At 40.7% G+C, this 12,783-nt stretch overlaps 1 protein-coding gene across 3 annotated transcripts in view; it reads right to left on the bottom strand.

Moving 5' to 3' along the window:
* Positions 1–11,244, bottom strand: part of GNPTAB (N-acetylglucosamine-1-phosphate transferase subunits alpha and beta) — a 45,280-nt gene extending 34,036 nt beyond the window's left edge. For 2 of the 3 annotated variants that reach the window (XM_057420600.1, XM_057420601.1), the window contains exons 1-3: positions 11,068–11,244; positions 6,279–6,364; positions 989–1,108 (exon numbers count right to left, since the gene is read on the bottom strand). In XM_057420600.1, coding sequence (XP_057276583.1) covers positions 989–1,108; positions 6,279–6,364; positions 11,068–11,184 — 323 coding nt within the window. In that variant the 5' untranslated portion in view covers positions 11,185–11,244. Of the gene's footprint in view, positions 1–988; positions 1,110–6,278; positions 6,365–11,067 lie in introns of those variants that run through there. The other variant, XM_057420602.1, reaches the window with a different exon arrangement.
* Between the last annotated feature and the right edge of the window lie 1,539 nt (positions 11,245–12,783).

The following is a 12,783-nucleotide window of genomic DNA, read 5'->3' as shown; positions in this document are numbered from 1 at the left end:
AAGCTTTTCAGAGCAAAGTCCATGTTTAAGATGTCTAGACTTCAAAGTCTAAAGATTTAAAGTTTTACTAATACTAAACCAATTCTTGCTACCAGTTCTACTAATAGGTAGCAAAAAAAAAATCCAGAATTTCAGTTGTGATTACATTGTCAGTGTTACCTAAATTGCAAGTCATAAAATGCCAAAAATCAGATTAATCTGCTCATTTGTGGATTTCAGATTCTGAATATATTACAACCCTTAAAATGCAGACTTTTTCTTCCATTTAGCCTAAACTGATCATGTGGCTACAAAGTTGCTAATTAAGAACTATATAGATGGTTACAAGACACAATCCAAGGTATCTTGGAAGCAGCCTGTTTGAAGCCTTAGATCACTAATTTTGCAGAACTGTATAGCACAATCTATAACACCTAATGCATCAATACAGATCTTTTCCTCTTTAGCTAGAAGGCCAACTCATACCTTTGTAACATGAATGAATTATTTTCCCTCTTTCTCAGTTTCAGTGTTTGGGAGACCGATTACAAACCTGACTTTTAAAAAAAGCCTTTAAGAAACACGCTTAAGATTTTAAGTCAGTTAGAAAAAAAAAATATATATATATACATACACTGGGGGGGCTGAGGAGGAAGACAGATTACACATCTGAGATACAATTTCATTATAATTATTAACAAATGAGGTCATAGAAATCAATGTAAAATGACATACACAAAGCACAGGTTTTTACATGGAATTTTGCAAATTCAAGACAACAGCCTTTATTCTTTAAATTATTATGCTTTGTATATTAAACAGTTTTCCAATGAGGGAAATCATAGCTAAACATAGAACTGAAACAAGACTTGAGAATAACCAAATGAAGGAGTGAGAAAACGTGCTTTGAATTTCCATGTTGAGTAACATGGGAGAAAACCAAAGACAACTAGTACTGCATTAGACTGCTTCCATTGGCTAAAGGGAAAAAAATAAATAAGATTATTACCTCATTATTCTTTGTTCTTCCTCCATCTGTTCTCTGACCTGTTGCAATTCTTTAATCAGTTCAACATCTGTGCCATTCACCCAGGTGTATACCACATCAATTGGCATAGGTAAACAAAGCCTACATAATTCAAATGAAAGCTACATGAGCTGTTTAATATTACAAGTGTTTGTGGCATCCTACAATAGCAATTTCTGTCTAACAACAGAAATACTTGGTGTCTTAGCTGCAAACAAGACAAAGCAAAAAGCATCTCTTTAGCCATACATATAATCTCTTAATTATACACAAGCTTTTGACAAAACATCACAGACATAAGACCAAAAAAGGATACAGTGGCTATAACAGTTCACTAACTAATGGAAATCTGAACTTTTAAGCTCTGAATTTCACACATTATCCTATAACCCAACTCCTTTGAACCCATAAAATACTTCACAAATCAGAACTGGCACATCCTTAATTCACCAACTAAATTAGACAGGACAGCACAAAGTATAACTACTTAAATCATACTTGCTATTATTTGATTTCACAGAGCCTGTAAGATCTCAGCAGGACCTGGTCTCTATTATAGGAATGACTCTTAGATTCTACTAACAGAGCATTTCATAAGCAAACAACCTAAGTAGGGTACATGAATTTAGACTCTAGACACAGCACTCAAATTCATTCTTGACACAATTTAATATCCTGAAGATTTTTCTAGACCCTTACAGATTTCCTAGCATACCTGGGGCAGAAGAAAATAAAGGGGGTTGGGCACCTTTCTTCTATTTGTTTATGATAATCTCTCCAAGGACCACAGCTTTGTTTCAGTGCATACTCCAGGCTGCTGCCATAGTTAAATCTCTCAGTCCCAGATAGCAGGAGGATGCCCCAACTATTATCTTCAAAAGTTTTAGTTTCAAGTTATTCAATACCTTCCTGAACCAAAGATAGCCTAGCAAACACTGAGCACTTCTCTAATGCTAAGATCCCTTGGGTCACACAATAAGGTTTCCAGGGAAAGGTGTTCCCTCCACACCCACTGCATCCTTCAAAAAGCATTCAAAAAGAGATAGAGCTTATAGGCAAGCATCTCCTCCACCTTCCCTTGTACAATATGCCACGCAGACAGCTTCTACCCAGCTTCATCTGCTACTGGCTGAGATTCAATCACTGAAGCACAAAATTTGGTAAAAGGGCAGCCAGCAGCTGGTAACAGCACAATAAACAGGAACACTTTGTGCTCAATTCAGCACTGTTCCTGAGCTACAAAATGTAAGAGGGTAACAGTGCATCATTCTGAGACAGAAGCAGGGCTGCCTTCCCCAGCAGCACCACCCAGAAAGTCTCTCACCTCTGACATGCAACACCCTGCAGAAGGTTATCCTCTCAACTGACAAAAAAAAAAAAAAAAACCAACAAAAAAACAAAACCAGTTACTGAACACAACTGCCCTTCCAATCAGTTATTTCACGTCTTTCTCAAGAGATGACAGTAGCTTCTGGTTCATTAACAGGTGCAACACAAGGCATGTTTTGAATTAAGAACTCCTCCACAGGAGTAGAAATTCAATAGCAGGAGCTCTTCCAGCTTTTGTACATTTGTTGTGATCAGTTAAATTGTTGTATCAAGAGTCTCTTGAATGCTACAGCCAGGGCAACAGTGGTTTAGGTGGAAAAAACAGACTCAAGTCAGCCAATTTCAACAATGTCCAACCCTCGGTCTTCCAGGCTTCACTGAACATAAATGTCAAAAAAAAAAAATCCAAACCCCAAAAAAACCTCAACTCCAACTCTTTCTAGGGTACTAGATCATTTAGACACCTGTGAAGCTTTACGCAACTTATCATTTGCTAGAAGTGTGATTTTATTCAATAGCACATATAACTATTTGCTACGGTAATTTTTATTATTAAAATTTTACTATTAAAATCATGTCACATACAGCCAAATGCTAATAAACTCCACAGAGGAAAGGCATTTTTAGTCGGATGCAGGCATGTTAACTCTGAATTTACCCTGTCATGGAAAGCTGACTCTTCATTACCAGTGGTAATTCAGACTAGTAAAAAGACTATTTTTACTATGCAGAGCCTTTTGCAAGTAGTTAAAGGTCAGAAAAGATAAAAAACTTTCTGCCTCAAATTCTGTAGCTGTGTTCCTCCTTCATGTGGATTTACAGGTTTGGTCTTCACCATAAGTATCAGTCTGTCAAACAGGTTAAGTCCAAAATTGGCTGCCTAAATAAGAATTATGTTAACACCTTTCTACAGAAAATCATCAGTTTCCCCACTCGCTACTGATTTTAATTACAGCAAACATGGGCTTTGGAAACTTCCTTGGAAACTTCCAGACAATAAGTTGAGGCTTGGTTTGGAAATTCCTCTTTCAAAAACGTACCCATTTCTTACTTGTAAATCTTTACTTGTAAACCTTTTACTTGTAAAAGCATCAATAAGATCCTTCTTGAAGGCAAAGCCAGAGCCACCAGTTCTCCAGACAGGACAGGAGACTTGTCACGTTACCTCTCCTATGCACCTGCAGGGAAGCATTTTCCATGCCCATGACGCTTGTTTACATACGACAGCCATACACACAGCCCAGATTGCAGCTAGAAAACAAAGCCTCATTGTCTCAGCATCTGCTGTTGCTGAAGTACAGCAGCCTCTGGATCCCTCCCAAGATACCATACGGTGATCCTCAACCTTGCTGAGCTTCTTTATGAATGAGTACAAGTCTGTTACGCCCTTAAGCTCCCTGCTGTAAACATCTGAGCCCTCCTGCTTGTTACATCTCAGTGATTACCCACCAACAGCAACTTAGCTGTTCCATTGCTATTCCTGCTCCAGGACCTCTTGGCTCCCTAATTTGCATGTCTTTTCCTCTCCCTGCTCTCACTCTGCTCAGCAATTAATGACTCCCTCACCACTGATGGCTGTCACTTTCTGTACCATACTGAAATCAGCCCGTACATTTTAAAAGCTGAGAATTGTTCCTTCACATTATGCTTCTGTACATGTTCTGGAGTTTAAATATGACTTGGACAGGTCCTGAAATAGCAAAATTACACTTAAGCATTTGCTAAAATGCAGAATTTGCTGGAAACTAACAACATACATTTCTCATCCAAGACGCTCATGCAAGCAACTCCATTATTTAGTTTCCATCTCTCCCTTCTTATTTTCACATCAAAACTAAGCAAGCGTTCAAAAATGGGTTTGGATGAGACAGCTACAAAAGGAGCATGGGCAACATAAGTAGGATGTTTAGCAGCTGATGTGTGACCACCTGGAAAGCATAGCAGCTGGGATGCCAAAGGACAAGTGACAGGAGGGAAAAGCAAACCAAAGCCATTGCTAAACTTCAAGGCAACTTGGCCTGCACTCTGTAGCTGTATCTAATGATGCTAGCAACATCACTGGTGTTGTGTCACTCAGGAAGAGGTTTTTGAGTTTATAATCATAAGGAGCGTGCCCACATGCACAAATTTGTCTACATTTTACACTGTGGTTTTCTCTATGAAAGTTCATAACACAACTGTTTGAAAAGAATAGAGATGTTCCCCTGCAAAGCTCATAGAAGATAAGACTACTTTAATTCATCTGAAGGTCCATTAATATTTCTTAAAGGCTGTACAGCTTTCGCTTTCTACTACGCAGTGACTGCTTAATTTCCAAGCCAACAAGCTTCTTGTTCTCCAATTCTGAACATTTTCCTCTAACACTAAAATAAGAACTTATTAAAATCCGTGGATAAGCTAGGATCAAACCTGGAAGTCCATAATCCTCAATTTATGTAAAAACCATGTGACATCCTACATGTTGCATTGACACCAGCTTTAAATTCATCAAACCACTGACGATACACTGCATACTACAAGGCAGGGTCCGTTACTGCAATCATGAAGTTTGATAATAAAAAACAAACTGAACCTCCTACAAGGGACTTCCAAAAGTAAGTCTCAACGTGAAGTTGGTATCGGCACACAAACATCACAACAAACCTCCCTGCCATAAGACATATGGGTGACCTGGAATAACTTAAGCACCCATTATGAAAACATTCAGCTTTTGCTCAGGCAGCCAATAATCTCTCCCAGGCACTGGATGTTTTGCTCACAGTTAACAGAAATCAGTGCTAGCTAAGGAGTACTCTACACAACCAAAATGAAGAAAACAAACTGCAGAAACAGGAAGTGGCTATACCTACATCACAACATTAAGATTTGTGATTTTGTTTTGGACAAACTCATTTTTATAAGAGCACTGTACTTAATTATCACAAAATTAGGTATTTTAGTACTGACAGGAACAAACTGCCAGGCTTTCACTTCAGCACTGCAGAAACATGTAAATACTATGCTAATCGTTCATATGAGCTTTATCGCTCTGCTTTCATCTGCCACCCTTCGGAAAATGGGAGGGAAGTAAGAGATGAGACTATAAAAGTGCATAGTATTCACTAATACCACACAATGTACTTTTACAGTTATCTTGCACCAGCTAAAAAATGACAAACCAATCTGATCATTTCTCATGTCCTGTGATTCAACAAACCTCAAGGCAGATTAAGCGTCTGCTCTCAGGGTTTTTCCAGTCAAGTGTAGCAACACTTCAGAGTCAGATGGTACTCCTTAGTAGCTTCTTCCACCTACAATTCAGTCCACTGACTTCGTGAGCAACAGACCCCATGACTATTCAGACACAAACAATGAAACCACAAGAAGTTATGTAGCAGTTAACACAACTGAAACAAATATCCCTATGACTCGGTTTCCAACTTGCTGCAACTGACATGTCCCATGCACTTGGCTTTAAAAAGCAGCTTATTAGCTTTGTGACTTCTTTACTAAATAATGTCCTTCATGAGATGTGACGGAAAAATGTAATGTAAATTAAAAATAATTTTTGAAAACACTGAAAGTTATAATTCTAAGTGCACAAGTACAGTACTTATATTTTTCTATCTTAATATGGAGAACACATCATGTCTTCCCTTCATTGTTGACATTATCACCATTTTGATGTTTCATTAGAGACTGGGTGAATTGAATGCATTTAAAAGGTAAACTCTGTTATATGACTACAGCTTCCAAATGCCAAACATCCTCCAAGCTCGGATATTAAGCACTAACTCACAATTTTAAAGCCACTAAGTGTTAAATTTACTGCAGATTTAGAGACCCTACAATAAGATCCTACTCAACTGTATGTTGCTGTTACATCTAAAATATTTGATTTAAATATTTGAAAATTCATTCAACAATAAAATGTGCAATACTGTCAAATGCAAGTAAAGCTTACCTATTCTGAAATGATCTGCCAGCAACGTTGTCTCTGTATGAATCAAACAGAACATGATACTGATCTCTACTCCACTCCAAAACAACCTGTAAAGAAAAAAAAAACAAACCAAAAAACACTTAATGTCACCACCTTCTAAAATTAGACATTTAAATTTCTTTTTGAAATATTTAATCACAATCAATTTTGTTCAAATTCATCTATGCCTTAACACACAACTAACCAGACCTTAATCCAAATTAAGTTATTACACTGAGCCAACAATCAGACCTAGAACTTAAGAGCACATTTGACTTAAACTTAGCTTTTTCTCTGCAAATAAGGATTCCATGTTTTATGGACACATTTTTTAAGCTACTGTTCATTTAGGTTACCTCCCCCTTGTTCCTAGCCTTTAAAAATTCAGGAATGTTTTCTCAAAAATAGGACCTAAAACAAATAAACTTCAATACAAGCAGAGAACCCCTACCCCCCCAGCATAACTTTGCTTGTCTTCCTTTCTATTCTCACAGGGAACATACTGAAGTATACACACCTCTGAAATTTAAGCTTTACAAACAAACAGCCAGGCCAGGGCATACCAAATTATGCAAATTGACCTGGCCAATATAGGTGACATCTTATACTGCAGCCAGACTAACCCAAGAGCAAATCACTTCGGCAGGCTGCAGACTGTCTTCCATCCCCTTGCATTTCTGCCACCTGCCTTTAGCTCGAAATGAGTTCACCTGTCCTGCAGTGAGCCAAGTCATGGAGCTAAATAAACAGAAAGATGAGCCTTCAAAAACCAGAGCACTTCATCTTCCTCTAATTGGTTGTTGGAGCACACAAGAAATGGTGGGAACACACAGCTGAAGGGAGGGTTGTATTCCCCACCTTCTCCCAGCCATCAAGGCTGCTTAGCCAAAATGTCAAGCTATGCCCTGCTTAAATGCCCTTTGCCAGCCATCCCCATTCCTGGACATTTTCTTAAATTAACTAAATGGGAAACCAATCTCGAGCCAAGTCTTACTTTGGAAAGCTGCAACTTTACATTCCACTTCCATTCCAAAATGTACATACACATACAAATAAAGGCCCATAATTAGGTTTCCATTACTAACAAAGTATCTTACAGCATGGTTCTAAACAACAACAACAAAATAATCTGACTTTTCAACACTAAAAATGCTTAATATGCTTTGACATAGCAAAAGAAAAAAAAAAAGGATGAGTAATTTGAACCAAAATAATACAAACCACTTAGGTTCTTTTCGGAGATAAGCCTGCTATGGTATTTTTTATAGTAAAAGTCTAACCTTAAAAACTACAGGGGCATCTTATGCTGCTTTAGAGATGAAGGTGTCATGGCTTATTTACCTGTTTAAGTACATATTTATATGTACTGGAGAGTTAAAAAAAAATACTAGAAAAAGAACAGTATTTACTTTACACCACTATTCCTAGATTTTAATTTTACTATTACTTATTTCTTGTATTACTGGAACCATGCAATATACCATTTCTCTAAGGTAGCATTTAAAACCATAACATAAAGACTACCACACTCCCTTTTAAGAAGGGAGAGATATACTTCTATACTCTCATGCCCACTAAAGCAAATTAAAGCCTTCTAGAGAGAAGGGAAGCCACATCATATGGCTGGATGACAAGTGCATGCATACACACAATTCCTGCCAAAGCTGCACATGGTCTCTTTGTAACCAAGATCACATCTGTACAAGTTCATTCCCCTTACAACAAAGGACATGATTTCCCAGGTCAGTATAAAAGTCCCCTTCCTTTAACACACTTTTTTAAATGCCACACACTATCACAATTTTTCAAATGCAAGTCATTACGTGCTTCAGCCAAATACACTAGTTTAATACAGCACACACTGAAAGATATCCATGCAGTAACAATTACTACTACTGATACTGATGAATTAACACACACTGATCTGCTTCTAGAATAGAGAAGTATTCAGGTAAGAATGTAATTTATTATATGAATAACATGGCTCTCTGGGAGAAAAACATTAACAGTTCAAGCCTTTGCTTTTTACCTTTAAGCAGCTATAACCAAAAAGACCCAGGACAGATCTTGTTAGAAACACATTCAGGAAAAAAGGTAAGCTCTTCCCACCTGATACTTTTTCCTCTGTAATTCCTCTTGTCACATTCTGTATGTTGCAATAATGCCTGGAGGCTGCTTTGCTTCAACTTTACATACTGATATTATAAAACCACAAAGGAAACAACATCAAAAAGAGGGTGAGAGATACCCTCTATTAGGAGATACTGTATCAGACAGGTAGTAGCTGTGAGTCTGGCATGTTTCAGTTATATTTTACAAAGCTGAGCGACCTACAGAAGGGTGGCCAACAAGGGTTTGCAACCAAACTGTTCTAAAATTTAAAGCTCTATCTTACAACTAGGACACAGCACTGGCTTAGACCTAGCTACCCTCTATGTTTTTGCAGAAATGTTCCTGAATAAAATTTAATGCACTGTTATTTTGTTAAGCTCAAGGTTTTTTTCTTGAAATCAAACTCATTTTCAGCTTCAGGCTATGAGGATACCATTACTAATCTCAATTTTTTTGGCCCAGCCATCTATTTTTATGCCACCATTAATACTGGTATTAGCATCAATCTAAGCAAGCAGATCTAATTTTGCCTACTAGGACAAAAAAAAAAAAAAAAAAAAAAAAAAAGCTGGCCCAGGGTGTGGAGGAAAAGCAGAACTGCAAATGCTGCTCAGACAGAAGGGTCTGACAAAACGTTGTCTCATGCTACTTTTTACTGCTTGAGAGTTCCCTATAAATTATTTTAAAAATTACTGAGCTGATAATAAGTAGAAAGAGTTCTTGGTTTCATTTTCAAAACAGTCTTATATAGTTATTATTTATATATTATTATTTTGTATTACTAGTTATTTATTAGTTGCTGACTTGCAGACTCTGTACTGGAGAAGTGTTTTCTCTTCCCACTACAGCTGTCAGAAGAAGTCCGACTGCTAGTTCCCACAAGCTTAGTATTTCCTAAATCCTTAAATTACCATTATTTATGAAAACAGACCACTTCAAATCACAGAAGTAAAAATCGAACTGCAGGCAGACAACTTTTACCAAGGTCATTTACCACCCCTGTAAAAAACAAAAATAAAATCCATAAAGGTGGGGTTTTGGGGTTTTCTTGGGGTTTTGGTTTGTTTGGGCTTTTTGAAAAACACTGCTGGTCACTTTTATCTTAACATATAATTTTGAAGATTTACTCCTACATGAGTCTGCCAGTTCTTTGTTCAATGTCTAAATAGTATGTAAGCTTTCCAAACAGATCTAAAAAGGATGGAAGTAGCAAACTAAGATTTAGTAGGAATTCTGAGCAGTGATTTTGCCTGATTCTCAGCAAAATCAGCCATAACCTTGACAACTACTGAAGTGTTTTAAAAAAACTTCAAGCTTCTAAGAAACCCTAAGGTTGGGTTTCATTCCCAATTCTGAAGAAAGTAATCAAAGTTTCACAGCACCAAGACACATACACCAATCCAAGTTGATAATCATGTAGTCATGTACAAACAGCTGCCTTAAAGTATTGCTGATAGCTTTCACGTGTTTCAGGGACTTGTGAACTCCGCAGGGCAGCAGGAATGAAGCACTTTATGCACAGAAGATGTAGAGATACACAAAATAAAGTTCTGACCGTGTTACACTCAGGAGTTTCAGTAATACTCTTTACAGCTCTTCATTTTTTTTTTCTATATCAGAAAGAGCCCATCAAAAGAAAACAGGGAACTAAAAAAAAAGGAAGAGGGGGAGAAAAAACCCTAACAATTTAGGAATCAGGAAATTCCAGTCTGTTTACATTTAGCAATACCATCCTTTTACACTAACAAAAATACTTTAATTTCCTGAATACTCACTATATTCTCTAACACTACACTGAAGTAAGACTGGTGTTATTTCCTCTTCCAGATTCATTAGCTGATGACTTCCAAAATAGACAGGGTAACATGAAATGAAGCTCTAAAACACAGTATACCTAAAATCACATATAGAAAAAGTATAAGTTGCATTGCATCATTTACAAAATAGCAGACAAACAGTAATACGCAGGGAGCAATGTAATACACACTGCTGAGCTGCAGGCAGCTTGGGGAGAGGCTATATTTAACTCTTTAAACTCCGGAAGGGAGGAAGATCCTGTCACTCCCAGTTTCCACTTGGAGACTGCATCCAGCACAGGCTTTAAAAGAGTTAAAGAAACAAAAAAAACCCACAGCACCAATAAATCACCTGGTAAGGGAAGGGGAAAAAAATTGCACAAGAGAAAAAAATCACCAGTTCCTAGTGGAGCACGGAGATTTCTACCCGGCTCCCCTCTGCCAGGGCCAGCCAGAACTGCTGGAAGGCACCTGTCCCCCAGGGGGTCACTTCACGCTCGCGGCTGACGGAAGAGGGAGAGCCGCCGCGCACCGAGAGGCGGCAGGGAACAAGCCCCGTCCCCACGGCAGGCCTACAGCTGTTCACTCCCGCAACGCGACACACGGCGGGGCAGCTTCTTGTCGCTTCTCTGCCACGATGGATAACGACCCAGAGGGAGAAGGGAGCACCGCTATCGTTTCAATTTGTCGTAAATACATACATATATCTATATATACATATACATCCAGCACGCACCAGCGCGCTCCCTACCGTGCAGCACCTCTGTCCCCGCCGACTCAGCTCGGCCGGGGCTGCCCGCAGGGACGGAAAAAGGGAGGGGAAGCGGGACAGCCACGCCACGCCGGCACGGCTCCGTACTGACCTCCCCGAACTGCAGGGCGGAGACGATCATCAGGACGAGGCCCCCGAGGCAGAGGCAGGGCCCATACCTGTGCGACAGGCAGGTATAGGTCTGGCGCTGCAGGAGCTTTAGCAGCATGGCCCGCCGGCGGCCGCCACTGCCCCCGCCTCGCCCGGCGCGGCCCGGCCCGCCCCGGCCCGCCTCGCCTCAGCGCGCTGCGTGCGCCGGGGCGGGCGGGCAGGCAGGTCCCACCGCCCTCAGCGCCCGCCCCGCTTCCGGCAGCGCCGCGGCGCCACCTGGTGGCCGTCTCGAGGCAACTCCCGCATCTCGGCTTCCCGCCTGAGGCAGGAGCGCGGCCGCACCTGGGGGAGCCGGGGGCTCCCGTCATGGCGCGGCGTGTGAGCCCTATGCAGCTTCTCTGCGGTTCTCCTGTGCCTTCCCGAAGGGCTCCGTACCCGAAGGCAGTAAGGGGTCGGACTGTGAGGTTGTCACTAGTTTGGCTTCTCGCTCGCGGCGTGGAGCGCTCCAGGCGCAAGGCTTCGAGGCCCCTCACCGCGCGGAGCCGCTGGAGGAGACACTGTCCCTGCAGCGCTGTGAGAAGTCATCCAGGTGAATAAATCCGGATCCAGGGCTGTGTCTGCAGCAGGTGGGCCACAAAACAGACCTACACACCTCCCGCGCTTTGCTGACAGCGCTCTGCCGGGCACAGGGAAAGTGAGTCCATCCACGTGAGAATATGTGGCCAGGAATGAAGTCACACAAGTTTCACTTCATAATCGTACTTGTTACTCTTCCCATAGGACCTACTGGCTGTTGAACAAAATATAAGCGTTTTGATGTGCGATGTTGTAGATGATCTTAAAATTACTGACCCTCAAGACAGGGTTTCTGCACATGTAAACACCTCTCCAGCTGTGGGCGGTAGAGCTGCACTGTCCTGCCATGCTTCCACGTACGCTGCAAAGCAAATTTATTTTTCCTAGCTAAGAGGGATCCAGAGGATTCTTGGATATCTTAAAGATACAGCAGAGCTACGTGCTGAGATTTAATTTAAGCTTTCTCTGAGTGTTTCAGTACAGAAATGAAGGGGCACAGGTTCATGAAAGGGGAGCCACCAGTCTAGAAGAAGGTATTTGTGAAGTTATAGAATCATCAGAGAATCCTAGAATGGGCTGGTTTGGATGGGATCTTAAAGCTTGTCCAGTTGCAACCCCCTGCCATGGGCAGGGACACCTTCCACTGGACCAGGTTGCTCCAAGCCCCATCCATCCTGGCCTGGAACACTGCCAGGGATGGGGCAGCCACAGCTTCTCTGGGCAAGCTGTGCCAGCACCTAACCACCCTCATAGTAAAAGATTTCTTCCTAATAGCTAATGTAAATTTACCCTCTTTCAGTTCTCCAAGGACAGTTCCTGAGACAAAAACATGATAACATGAAACTAGTTAGAGGTCATTGCCTGACAGCACTGTCATGTCCTTAATCTGCATCAGTCTGGTTTCTGACATGAAGTTCAGCCACCTACATAAAACACTGCTAGTATTGCTACTGTCAAAATTTCATCAGGCAGAGTCTCTTCTGGATACCAGAGCAAAAAAAAATGTGGTGTCATAGACCCTCATGGAGCCAAGGACAGTAGCACCTGTCTTTGTAGTCCTTTATGCCTGCATCAGGAGGTCTTCTAAGTAGTTCTTAAATTCACTGCAGTGACTTTTCTGAGTAACAAACATTATCCTTAT

The sequence above is a fragment of the Pezoporus wallicus genome, unplaced genomic scaffold (assembly GCF_028554395.1).
Source record: "Pezoporus wallicus isolate ANWC-B61680 ecotype Strahan unplaced genomic scaffold, APGP_CSIRO_Pwel_v1 contig_2871, whole genome shotgun sequence".
NCBI lineage: Eukaryota > Metazoa > Chordata > Aves > Psittaciformes > Psittacidae > Pezoporus > Pezoporus wallicus.
Note: the sequence above shows the minus strand (reverse complement) of the source record. Positions and strands in the feature narration are given on the sequence as shown.